Genomic DNA, 14288 nt, shown 5'->3' with positions numbered 1-14288 from the left:
TGATTCTCCATTTTTCCTCGGAATAAGTGATTTATAAAGCATTACAACGTTAAGGATGAATGTTCACCCGTCATTCTAACAGGTAAGAGCAATGTGAAATGAGGCAGTGTATGTCTTTTCTGTATTCTCAGGCTTTTCATTTTTTCTTCATCTTAGCCCCTCTTCCTCAATGCTAAGTTGAAATTCTTTTCTTATCCAGTCAACAGACCTCATCACTTTCTGGTCATTTGGAAGTTTTCAAGAATTTGTATCATCTAAATCAGTATGTCATTTTCACATCCATGTCAAGTTTTCCGCTTCCCCAGAGACCACCTCCAGCAGTGAGGAAGGGGATTATGGTCTATGCTTTCACACTTCCATATTCTCCTTCTCCTCTTCCTTGACTGTTTCTGGGTATCCTTCACAACCAATGGAAATTAAAGGAAAAGACAAAGGTTCCCATGTGATGGATGCTATGGCAAGGCATCCTTGGGTACCCTCAGTGTGAGAGGACCCCAGTGTTGATTTCTTCTCATGGGCACATTAGTGAGTTTTTCAGAGACTTCTCGTGCAGCATCTAACATGAGGTGAGATGCAATCTGCATGACCTACTTTGACCTCTCCCCACTACAAACTTAGTTTCTACTTTTGGAAGTCCATCCACGACCTCTCATCACTCGAGTCTCTTCTCCACTGGACAGATTGCTTCATGACAGCCCTAGTCCAGCCGTCTCCTCACACCCATCTGAGGAGCTTCAGCTTCCTTGTCCATTGAACACTGTTGAGTCCAGGTTGCACCGCTACTTCCCTGGCTCCACATCCACTACTGCAGGGTCTCCAATCCCTGCCACCTTTGGAATTCTCCAGGCAAGACTCTAGCGCCATTCTTTGTGATTTCATTGGCGTCCACACTCTGGGAGCTGCATGATGAGGTTTCTGAAAACCTTGCCCATGCTCCACTGTATCACCTGGTGGGAGTGAGGGGCAAGAGTTCCTGCAGTTCAGCAAGTGCCCAGCTGGGAGTGAGATGCCAGTCCCAGCCCCTCACAGGCACTCAATCTCCATGAGCAGTTCTTCTGCGGTTCCCTTCACAAAGAGCACCACTCCACTCCCCATGGGGAAGGGGATGTGAAAACCAAAGCGTGCTCTAGCCCTATAAGTTCCTTTACTGGCATGAATGCTCTTTCAACCCTCATTTGAATGTCTAATCTCATACACACTGAAGTTTGGTGATGGAAATTGATATGTTTTAAATCTTGTCTCTTCTCACAATGTTCCTCCTGTAGAAACAGTGGACTATTTTATATCTCCTAATCATACTATATAAAGTCAGTCTCTTTGTCCAACTCATTCCCCAACTGAAAGACTTTCCATGACTCTTTCTTTTGTGCTATAGGGTACCTCCCAGCTTCCCCTACTCCTTGACGTATTCCTAAATACCTCTAGACTCCCAATGAGTTTCCTGTTCCAAAACATCTGTCATCTGTATTCCTCACTGAAAAATTAACCATGCACTATGTGTGGCATCTCTTAAATAGTTAATATGAATAGTGTTTACATAGTGATGCTTGGAATACCAGAAAATGAAGTTTAAATTAATAACTAGAAATTTTAGGTGTAATAATAATGATGTCCATGGTAATGGTAAAGGTAGGAATGTGTCAAGTACCAGAAGTGTAGAAAAGTAAATTTCTTTATAGTTAGAAAATGAGTTATAATCATTAGTACAAAATTAACATCACATATGTGGGTGACCCAATGGGGCCAGTCATTATGGAGCTTAGGAGTTTCTTTAGACCTTATAAATCAGAGTCCACGCACAGGTTTTACTAATGTTGCCAATGGTAGTATTAGTGTGCCAACACTGCTGTCATGTTTTCTGAACCTGGTTCCAGGACCACTACTTGTGCATTGACTCCTGAGTTTCAATTCTCAAGTCTCTTCAAACATCTGACCAAAGTCCAGACTTTTGTATATTCAAAGTATTTCTTACCTTTTCAAAATTCCATGATTTCAATTATGTTCCATTTACGTTTAAGAGGTTGGACTTTGGTAGCTTCAGAACTACGCTTGTTCAAGCAGATTCATCTTCAGTTTTCCAAATCCCAGCTGCTTCAAGAGAAGTTGTTGGTCAGTGAATGAGCACTGGTATGGTGGGCTGGCAGCAGAATCTCACGGTGCCTTAGCACACAGAGCACTTTGTCCTGTATCAGAGTTTGTGGTGCCAACAAGATACATGCACTAAGTTTCCCTCAGTAAAGATACAAGTGAGGGAGTCTGTGACCAAGCCCACAGAATTTTGAGTTTTGAGTTGGAAGGTCAATTTAAGAGTCATGTATACACAAGAATAAGGTCTATCAACTTTGTTCAGAGGACTGTAGCTTGTGGGCAGATTCCAAAAGGCAAATGTTGCTGACTGATGAATCTGTGCCCCTCATCTGGAGCACCATCAAATCGTCTGGACAATAGTACAGCTGGGCTGGCAGATCAAAAAGCTGGGCAGATGTGTTTGTAGACAGTGGAAGATATTCATGTGGAGTAAGTCACAGATGCTGGAGTACCTATATGCTGGGGAAGTTGATACTACACTTGACAAGGACACGAGAGTGGAAATAAGATGTTTCTGCCCACTTAAAGGAAGTTGTTCTCAAACTCTTTAGCCTCAGAATCCCTTTACATTCAAATTTGGTGAGGGCACTGTGCTTTATTTATGTGGGTTATATCTGCTAATATTTACTGCATTAGAAATCAAAATTGAGTCATTTGTAAAATATTTTTTAAATATTTATTTTTCATTCATAAACAACATATTCACTTTGTGATAACATAAATATGTTTTTAATGAAAAATAACTATATTTTCTAAAGCAAAAAAAATTAGTGAGAAGAATGGCATTATTTTACATTTTGTAAATCTGTTTAATGTGTAGCTTAACAGCGGACAGCTAGATTCTTTTTTCTGTTTCTATATTCATCTATTATGACACAATATGGCATAGAGTATCTGGACAGTGCCACTATACACTAATGAGACAATAAAACTGAAAAAACAAATAACTTAGTATCATTATGAAAGTAGATTTGAAGAACCTGTGTGCCCCAGAAAGTCTTGGGGAACCCCATGGATCCCTGAACTAAACTTTGAGAACACTGTCCTAGGGTTAAGCCTACAATAGTACCCAACTGACCAGATTTGGTAATGACCATAGGTCTGCTCATGGGGGTCTGAGTGATCTAAGAAAAGAATGGATCAAGGACGAACGATGAATTTGGATATGAAAAACCAGGAATAGACTGAAAACCCTAACACAATGAAGGAGAGTCTGAACAGTGAAATTATAAGGGAAAAGCTTGTTTTAATAGAAGAAAATGCAAATAAGATTATGAACTCTGATTCCAATGTGAAGGCTGTTTTTCTTATGCTGTATATTTACATTCTCACCTCTGTCTGGGTAATTTCTGATTTATACTAGAGTCAGAGCCAGTCATTGGTGGTAACCGTGAGGCTTTAAGACCATCTCATAATTTAGATTAATTCTAAGTTTCTGAGAAACTCCACTGTCTACAAGTGGAAGTACTTATAAAATCTGTAGTAAGAGTATTAGTAGTACCTATGAAATAATGGTTACAACGTTCAGAAATTTGTGTTTTAGGATCTATAATAATTTTATTTTCTATGATAGTCAAACCCACATGTAATATTTATAATTTAAATTATTTCAGTGCCTGAAGTAAGGTTACACAAGATCTTCAATGGTAGCATTTTCCGTATCTGTAGCTACAGCTAGGATCTCTTCAGAAGCAATAATACTATTAGTATGTGTAATGCAAATGACTCTATTGGTAGATACAGCATTTGGAAAAGTCCATAGGAAAATAAAGTGTGTTTTTTTTAGCATTACTAATTACATACTCTACTGTAATATCAATAACTGTTGGTATAGAAACCATTTGAGTGCCAGGAGTATCACCAGTGCTCTCAGTTATGGTATTACGCCATGTGACCCAAGAAACAAGTTGGGCTACTTCAATAACTACATCTAAGGCAATAGTATTTACAGAGCCTTATGTGGTGTTATCTGAGATACCAAAGTTACCTGTGAAATCTGTAGTAAGGATGTATAGGATATATAAAACATCTGTAGTTTAAGTGATGAAGTTATAGGGATAATAACCATAATTTAAAAGAATAAGAATACATATTATGGCTGCAAAATAAGTACCCACAGCTTCTTTTGTGAAATCTACAAGGTTTGTAAGCCTTCCTAAACATGTCTACAATGACGACAGTGTTTGGAGTAGCTGTGTCTTTTATGGCTAGAGTACTAACATTTGTGAAAACTTAAGTAGCATAAGATAGAGTATCTCATAACTGATTTTCTATATCTGTAATAGTTGTTTGAAGGAGTTATATGAGGTAACTACCCTGCCTTGAGTAGTAATCATGGAACTTGAGTAGCATTTATGGCATTTGTAATATAAGTAGGTGCAGTAGCAGAGGTATGTACTGTACTATCAGGAGTGGTAGTATTTAAAGCATATTTTGTAATACTTGTAGTATCTTTGGTAGCACTAGTTGCAGTAATAGGTAAATAACTAGCCACAGAATTTGTTACCATGTGGGGAGTTTGTGAATCTAGACCAGTAGCTGTTATTGTGTCTGAGACTGTTGTGATATTTGAAACGGAAATGTGTGTAGTGTTACCTGTAACACTGCTGGAGTTATCTGCATCAGTAATATCCATGGTGCCTAGATTAGAATGATTTGTAGGAGCTAATGATGTGTGGCTTAAGGCCAGTGTTGTAGTAGTAGTAGAATGGGGAGTAGTGAACTGTGTGATGTGTGTGGTGAATTTGTCTGTGGAAGTAACTGTTGTATCTGGACTTACGGTATTATCTTTGGTGCTGGTAGTAGTGACCATAGCATCTATTATCATGGTACTTTTTGTATCAAGAGTGTTGAAAATCATGGTGTTTGCATTTGTAGGGGTAGTAAAATTAGTAATTTTATCAGTAGTGAATGTATTACTTGTTGGAAACATGCTCAAAATAGGAGTAAGAATATGGGTAGGAGTGGTAGGAGAAGTTTGGTAATAAGTAGTCATGCCAGGAATAGTATTATTACTTGTAGTAGTAGCATCAGTACTTGAAGAAGGAGTAGTCACAATAGGAACACTATTACCAAAAGAAGTAGTTGTTATGGAAATACTATTACTAGTTGTATTACCAGCAGACATTGTAGCTAAAAGAGAATTTGTCACAGAAGCATCATTATTTGTGCTAGCAACATCAGCACTTGTAGGAGAAATGGTTACCGTAATAACAGCAGAGTCCATAGCATTACTACTTTCAGAGAAAGAAGTGGTCATAGTAGAAAAACTGTTGCTAGTAGTGTCAACACCAGTATTTGCAAAAGAAGGAATAGCTGTAATTGGAGCAGTATTATTAGGAACAGTATCATCAGTACTTGTATGAGAGGTAGCAGTTATATTAGCAACATTAATACTAGTGCTAGCATTAGTAGTATTTGTTTGAAAAGGAGTACTTATATCATTAATAGTAGTGCTAGTGCTAACATCAGTAGTACTTGTTAGAGAAGGAGTAGTGGCAATAAGTGCAGTAGTACTAATGGTGGCATCAGCAGTACTTGTCAGAGAAGGAGTCACTGAAATGGGAATGGTAGCAATAGTACTCACAGTAGTACTACCTGTAGGAGAAGGCATAATGGTATTAGGAACAGTATTATCAGTGTTAGCATCTGCAGTATTTGTAGGGAAAGGTGTGGTTGTAATAGGAACACTAGCCCTAGTGCTAGCACCAGTAGTACTTGTAGGGAAAGGAGCAGTCGTATCAGGAACAGTAGTACTAGTTGTAACACCAATAGTACTTGCTGCAAAAGGTGTGGTTGTGATGGGAACAGTAGCATTAGTGCTAGCAGTAGTAATATTTGTCAGGAAAGGGGCAGACGTATCGGGAACAGTAGCATTAGTTGTAACACCAATAGTACTTGTTGGGAAAGCTGTGGTTGTGATGGGAACAGTAGCATTAGTGCTAGCAGTAGTAATATTTGTCAGGAAAGGGGCAGACGTATCGGGAACAGTAGCATTAGTTGTAACACCAATAGTACTTGTTGGGAAAGGTGTGGTTGTGATGGGAACAGTAGCATTAGTGCAGTAGTACTTGTAGGGAAAGGAGCAGTTGTATCGGGAACAGTAGTACTAGTTGTAACACCAGTAGTACTTGTTGCCAAAGGTGTGGTTGTGATAGGAACAGTAGCATTAGTGCTAGCAGTAGCATTTGTCGGGAAAGGGGCAGTCATATTGGGAACAGTAGCATTAGTTGTAACACCAATAGTACTTGTTGGGAAAGATGTGGTTGTGATGGGAACAGTAGCAGTAGTGCCAGTGGTGGTATTTGCACTGGCAGAACTGGTGATTGTCTCAGAACTGGTGGCATTGGTAGTAGATGGAGAAGGATGAGAACTCATTGAGATGGTGCTTGTCTCAGTTGTAGTGGAAAGTACAGGATCACCATCAATCCAAATAACCTCAGTTAACTTTTCCAGGTTGATAGTGTTGTTAGTCAATTGAATAGTTAGTGTCTGCCAGAAAAGAAGAGATATAAATGCATATTTTGGAACTTAAATCTCACATGTAGGTCACCTCTTAAATTACAATTTAACAAAAAATGTTTATATCCAGCAATAGGATATAAACATTCCTTTTTAGGTTAGGTCACATTGATTTTGGTCAGATATTACAGAGAGATGCTCTGTGTGCATAATCCCTATGCTGGAAATCTTTTCTTTTCACTTCATTTAGTGTTTACAAATATTTGTAGCTGTGATTAAAACCAACATTTATTAAAATCTCTTTGCTTTGCCATTGGGTTTTAGTCCTCTTGACAGCAAGCTGGTTTCATGTTTTCCTCACTCCAGACAGTATAGTGTCTGGCACATACTAGGCATCAGATATGCCGTAGAGTTTTTAAAAAGAAGGTATTCAAGGATTTTGTGCACAATCTTAACTAGAAGCAATTACTTGCAAAGAGTGGTTTTGAACTCAATAGTCCAGGTAAAATGCTTTAAGGTAAGTACCCAGAAGAGGCTAGAGGGAGAAGATCTATTCGAGTGCTCAGAGGGGCCATCTTCCGAAGTCCAAATACCATCAGGGCACTCATTTCAGTTTTTAGAACACAAGAACTATGGTTATCCATTTTCACTTTTCTAAACCATCCCCTATGGGTTGCTGGTTCTGTATTTATGATGTCTTATGTTCCAAAAATGAGATACTTTTTTCTTTGTGGTTGCCTTTGGTAACTATTGGCATTTCATCTTCCAAAATTCTGTTTTAGTTGGTTCTAGAATCCTCCAGTACGGCCTGCTATTTATGTCCCCCTGTTTTATCAACCTTTTATCTTATACCACAGGTGGGATGTATTCATTTGACAATTACCACAGTTTACTGCCAATTTTCATCCACCTGTAAGATCCATCAGTTTGATCAGGGACATGAATAACTGCAGGAAGCATGGGGGAAACCTTCAACAGCTTTAGGGAATCACCTTTGTTTTAGCCTTTGTTTTATTTAGCAGAAATAAGTTTTATTTTGCTAATGTGGAAGACTAATCTATCAAAACACAGTACAGTTTCTTTGGTAAATACATGGAGAGGATCTCATCAGGCCAGTGATCAATGACCCCTAGGCTATACCAGAAAGACCATTAATGTTGCACATTTTACAATATGATTCAACATTTGCAACTTTTCAGGAACATATCTATTGCACATATTTATAACCTTCTAATACACGAGAATATAACGATAATAATTTTAATTGTTAGCAAAATTATTGGTGATAATTTTGCAGAACGATAAAATTTACTTATGATATGCTAATATTCCTTTCAGACCTACCTGATTATAAGGGTCACTCGTGAAATTTGTCTCCATATATTGCCGGTTGTCATAGGTGAAATTGACTTGTGTCACATAAGTAGAGTTCACACCCCAGATTCTAATATATCTAACTTTTAGTGAATTCGAGTCACTCAAATATTTATTGTGTATGGTCTGGATTTGCAGGATGTTCTATAAAGAATTCATAAAGAGAAAAAAATAACATATTGTTGATAGACTATGGTCCATATTAAAATATTAACAACAAACCTAAATTTACTTTTCTTCTATCAGTTTGCTATTTCTATTTATGTATTTACATTTTTATTGATACATAATAATTATACATATTTATGGAGAACATGTGATATTTTGATACATGTATACAATGTGTAGTGATCAAATCAGGGTATTTAGGATATCCATTACCTCAAATATTCATCATTTCTTTGTTTGTTGGTTGGTTTTTTTGGAGACGGAGTCTCACTCTGTTACCCAGGCCAGAGTGCAGTGGCGTGTTCTGGGCTCACTGCAACCTCTGCCTCCTGAGTTCAAGCGATTCTCCTGCCTCAGCCTCCCAAGCAGCTGGGACTATAGGTGCGTGCCACCACACCCGGCTAATTTTTGTATTTTTAATAGAGACGGGGTTTCACTATGTCAGCCAGGCTGGTCTCCAATCCCTGACCTCGTGATCCACCCACCTCAGCCTACGAAAGTGCTGGAATTACGGGCCGGAGCCACCATGACCAGTCATATTCATCATTTCTTTGCATTGGAAACATTTCAAATCTTCTCTTCTAGCTATTTTGAAATTTACAATAAATTGTTGTTAACTATCATCACCCTACTATGTTACCAAACACAAGAACTCACTCCTGCTATTTAACTGTTTCTTTGTTCCCACTAACCAACCTCTCTTGATGGCTCCCACCCCTTCCCAGCCTCTGGTTATTATAATTCTACTCTCTACACACTTCATGAAGACATACTTCTTGAGTATCTGCTATAATAAATTTGGTAATGCCAAAAATAAGTTTATTGTACCAGCATTATGAAAGTTATTTCCCCTATATTGTAAGTATTCTTATAACCATTTTGAAAAGAAAATATTATTATTGCTATCTTAGAGATAAGGAAACTGAAGCTCTGGAAAATGAAGTGAGTAGTCCAAAGCGACAAGGCTAGATAACATAGCTAAAGTTGGAAGTGCAAGGTGCCCCTGTACATACTACTGCACGAGTTAATTTAGAGTGAACAAAGAAGTGTGCAAACAGTCCCTAGACTGAGAACAGTGTGCAAGAAACAGGAAGTTAACCAAATCATGAATTGTTTAAGTATCAATACAAGGGTTAAAATAATATGACATAAATTATGAGGTGGCACATGATGAAGGCCCAGATGAAAATCATAGTGGATATTTTTCATGGATATGAAGAGAAAGGAAAAATTACACGGGAGGAAGAGGGTCAAGAGAGAACTTCGGAAGGACATGTAACTTCAGAACTCCTGGAAGTATGGGAAGGATTTATTATGAGACAGGAAATAAGGGTACGGGGACACATTGAACAAAGCCACATTCATTGAGGAGTGCAAGGGCAACCATAGCTGGTGCTGAGTAAACACAGACATGAGGCCAGTTAGGTATGTAAGGAAAGATTTTGAAGATTACATGCAATAATCAAGGAGATCGTTGTAGCAGAGTGAAGCTACGCATTTCTCAATTATTATGGCTGCAGTAGGAAGAGAAAAAAGAAACGTTCAACTGGTATTATGAAGGATGAATAAGACTTTTGCTACTGGGCAGGCAGAATCAAGGAAAAAATTTATAGCTCACAATAAATGGGTGTACTAAAGCTAGTACTTATTGATTTGAGAGAGTTGATTTTTAAATTTCCTAGAATTTTGCAAGCCAGATGATTCTTGAAATTGGTTAAGATGGTGGGAGCAGCTACACTACAGAAATTAGCAAATGTTACAAATTATCTCCCACCTCTACAAGCTGGTTTACCAACCAGGAAACCGTTGATAATAGTTATCCCCCAGGGAAAGTTGGGAGCTTTCTTTCATTTCAGGCCCCTTATTCTTAAGGAAAAAATTTATCAAACGTCACAGAAATAAGAATTCATTTATCAGAAAAATGGAATTTTGAAATTAGATGTTATTAAAGGGCAATCTAATGTTTTACAATTTTTTTAAAAACTCAGATTAAACAGGGTGTCATTCCTAATTTGAATAATAGCAGTAGAAATAGAACTAAAATTCAGGATTTCCAGATCATTAAAATAATATTCATTAAAATAATATTTGAGAGGAAAAAATATGTACAGTCTTCAACCCAACTACTCTTGATTTAAGAGCAGAGAATATACAAATTTAATTAGTATACAATTAAATTTATACAAAGTCTGGCAGTTAGTTTCAGAGAGGCCAAATGCAGGATGGAACAATATGACCTGATAATCATGTCTATGAGAAGAATTTGAAGGTCTTAGCTGACCATGAGATTTATATGTGCCAAACATCTGATACATGTGTTAAAAAATAACGCAATGCAATAACAGCAGAAAAAATATAGAATATAGCTAAAAAGAGGTAGTAGGCAATATGGAAGTCTATCTCATCTTATAGAAATGTAAGGTAAACTATATATGTAACTGAATATTTTCTAGTAGTCACATTTTTTAAAAAAGTGAAAAGAAAAAGGGCAAATTAATTTCAAAATATATTTTATTTATATTATATAGCCAAACCGTTATTATTATGAAATTTTTCAATATAAAATTATTCATGAGATAATTTTTTTTTTTTTTGAGATAGAGTTTCGCTCTTTCTATCCAGGCTGGAGTGCCATGGCATGATCTTGGCTCACCGCAACCTCCGCCTCCCAGGTTCAAGCGATTCTCCCACCTCAGTCTACCGAGTAGTGGGGATTACAGGCATGCGCCACCATGCCTGACTAATTTTTGCATTTTGAATAGAGACAGGGTTTCTCCATGTTGGTCAGTCTGGTCTCAAACTCCCAACCTCAGGTGATCCTCCTGCCTTGGCATCCCAAAGTGTTGGCATTACAGGCATAAGCCACCGTGCCCAGCCAAATTTTTTTTTTAATTATACTTTAAGTTCTGGGAAACATGTGCAGAACGTGCAGGTTTGTTACATAGGTATACATGTGCCATGGTGGTTTGCTGCATCCATCAACCCGTCATCTACATTAGGGATTTCTCCTGATGCTAGCCCTCTCCTTGCCCCCTTGCCCTAGTGTATGAAGTTCTCCTCCCTGTGCCTATATGTTCTCATTATTCAACTCCCACTTATCAGTGAGAACACACAGTGTTTGGTTTTCTGTTCCTGTGTTAGTTTGCTGAGTGTGATGGTTTCCAGCTTCACCCATGTCCCTGCAAAGGACATGAACTCATCTTTTTTATGGCTGCATAGTATTCCATGGTGTATATGTGCCACATTTTCTTTATCCAGTCTAACACTGATGGGCATTTGGGTTGGTTCCAAGTCTTTGCTATTGTGAACAGTGCTGCAATAAACAGACGTGTGCATGTTTCTTTACAGTAGAATGATTTATAATCCTTTGGGTATATACCCAGTAATGGGATTGCTGGGTCAAATGATATTTCTGGTTCTAGATCCTTGAGGAATTGCCACACTGTCTTCCACAATGGTTAACCTAATTTACACTCCCAACGACAGTGTAAAAGTGTTTCTATTTCTCCACCTCCTCTCCAGTGTCTGTTGTTTCCTGACTTTAATGATGGCCATTCTAACTGGCGTGAGATGATATCTCATTGTGGTTGTGATTTGCATTGGGCAGTATGACCATTTTCACGATATTGATTCTTCCTATCCATGAGCATGGAATGTTTTTCCATTTGCTTGTGTCCTCTCTTATATCCTTGAGTAGTGGTTTGTAGTTCTCCTTGAAGAGGTCCTTCACGTACCTCGTAAGTTGTATTCCTAGGTATTTTATTCTCTTTGAAGCAATTGCGAATGGGAGCTCACCCATGGTTTGGCTCTCTGTTTGTCTATTATTGGTGTATCAAAATGTTTGTGATTTTTGCACATTGATTTTGTATCCTGAGACTTTGCTGAAGTTGCTTATCAGCTTAACGAGATTTTCGGCTGAGACAATGGGGTTTTCTAAATACACAGTCATGTCATCTGCAAACAGAGATAATTTGACTTCCTCTCTTCCTATTTGAATAAGCTTTATTTCTTTCTCTTGCCTGATTGCCCTGGCCAGAACTTCCAATATTATGTTGAATAGGAGTGGTGAGAGAGGGTATCCTTGTCTGGTACTGGTTTTCAAAGGGAATGCTCCCAGCCTTTTTCCATTCAGTATGATATTGGCTATGGGTTTGTCATAAATAGCTCTTATTATTTTGAGATCTGTTCCATCAATACCTAGTTTATTGAGTGTTTTTAGCATGAAGGGGTGTTGAATTTTATCAAAGGCCTTTTCTGAATCTATTGAGATAATCATGTGGTTTTTGTCATTGGTTCTGTTTATGTGATGGATTACAATTATTGACTTGCATATGCTGAACCAGCCTTTCATCCCAAGGATGAAGCCAACTTGACTGTGGCTTTTTGATGTGCTGCTGGATTTGGTTTGCTAGTATTTTATTGAGGATTTTCACATCGATGTTCATCAGGGATATTGGCCTGAAATTTTCTTTTTTTGTTTTGTCTCTGCCAGGTTTTGGTATCAGGATGATGCTGACCTCATAAAATGAGTTAGGGAGGAGTCCCTCTTGTTTGGAATAGTTTCAGAAGGAATGGTACCAGTTCCTCTTTGTACTTCTGGTAGAATTTGGCTGTGATCTGTTTGGTCCTAGTGCCTCAATTTCAGACCTTGTTTTTGGTCTACTCAAGGATTCGACTTTTTCCTGTTTTTGCCTTGAGAGGGTGTATGTGTCCAGAAATTTATCCATTTCTTCTAGATTTTCTAGTTTATTTGCATAGAGGTGTTTATAGTATTCTCTGATGGCAGTTTGTATTTCTGTGGGATCAGTGGTGATCTCCCCTTTACCATTTTTTATTGTGTCTATTTGATTCGTCTCTCTTTTCTTCTTTATTAGTCTGGCTAGCAGTCTAACTATTCTGTTAATCATTTCAAAAAACAAGCTCCTGAAGTCATTGATTTTTTTGAAGAGTTTTTCGCGTCTCTCTCTCCTTCAGTTCTGCTCTGATCTTAGTTAATTTTTCTCTTCTGCTAGCTTTTGAATTTGTTTGCCCTTGCTTCTCTAGTTCTTTTAACTGTGATGCTAGGGTGTTGATTTTAGATCTTTCCTGTTTTCTCCTGCGGGCATTTAGTGCTATAAATTTCCCTCTAAAAACTCCCTCTAAAAACTCCCAGAGATTTTGGTATGTTGTGTCTTTGTTTTCATTGGTTTCAAATAACTTATTTATTTCTGCCTTAATTTCATTATTTACTCAGTAGTCATCCAGGAGCAGGCTGTTGAGTTTCCCTGTAGTTCTGTGGTTTTGAGTGAGTTTCTTAATCCTGAGTTCTAATTTGATTGCACTGTGGTCTGAGAGACTCCTTGTTATGATTTCTGTTCTTTTTCATTTTCTGAGGAGTGTATTACTTCCAATTATGTGGTTGATTTTCGAATAAGTGCTACGTGGTGCTGAGAAGAATGTATATTCTGTTAATTTAGGGTGGAGAGTTCTGTAGATGTCTATTACATCTGCTTGGTCCAGAGTTGAGTTCAAGTCCTGAATATCCTTGTTAATTTTCTGTCTTGTTGATCTGTCTAATATTGACAGTGGGGTATTAAAATATCCCACTATTATTGTGTGGGAGTCTAAGTCTCTTTGTAGGTCTCTAAGGACTTGCTTTATGAAACTGGGTGCTTCTGTATTGGGTGCATATATATTTAGGATAGTTAGCTCTTGTTGTTGCATTGATCCATTTACCATTACATAATGGCCTCCTTTGTCTTTTTTGTTATTTGTTGGTTTAAAGTCTGTTTTACCAGACACTGAAATTGCAATCCCTGCTTTTTTTTTCTTTTTTCCTTCCCATTTGATTGGTAAATCTTCCTGCATCCCTTTATTTTGAGCCTATGTGTGTCTTTGCATGTGAGATGGGTCTCCTGAATACAGCACACCAGTGGGTCTTGGCTCTTTATCCAATTTGCCAGTCTGTGCCTTTTAATCAGAGCATTTAGCCCATCTAAATTTAAGGTTAATGCTGTTATTTGTGAATTTGATCCTGCCATTATGATGCTAACTGGTTATTTTGTCCATTAGTTGATGCAGTTTCTTCATAGTGTCAATGGTCTGGTACTGTTTTTTTCTTTTCCATATTTATTGCTTTCTTCAGAAGCTCTTGTAAGGCAGGCCTGGTGGTGACAAAATCCCTCAGCATTTGCTTGTCTGTAAAGGATTTTATTTCT

At 37.9% G+C, this 14288-nt stretch overlaps 1 protein-coding gene across 1 annotated transcript in view; it reads right to left on the bottom strand.

Moving 5' to 3' along the window:
* Positions 1-4165: 4165 nt before the first annotated feature.
* The window catches only part of MGAM2 (maltase-glucoamylase 2 (putative)), a 106676-nt gene continuing 96553 nt past the window's right edge, over positions 4166-14288 (bottom strand). The window contains 3 exon segments of the mRNA XM_011972033.1: positions 4166-6150; positions 6153-6579; positions 7894-8067. Of these exon segments, the coding sequence (XP_011827423.1) occupies positions 4421-6150; positions 6153-6579; positions 7894-8067 (2331 nt within the window). The 3' untranslated portion in view covers positions 4166-4420.

Source organism: Mandrillus leucophaeus, unplaced genomic scaffold (genome assembly GCF_000951045.1).
Source record: "Mandrillus leucophaeus isolate KB7577 unplaced genomic scaffold, Mleu.le_1.0 Scaffold1260, whole genome shotgun sequence".
Classification (NCBI taxonomy): Eukaryota; Metazoa; Chordata; class Mammalia; order Primates; family Cercopithecidae; genus Mandrillus; species Mandrillus leucophaeus.
Note: the sequence above shows the minus strand (reverse complement) of the source record. Positions and strands in the feature narration are given on the sequence as shown.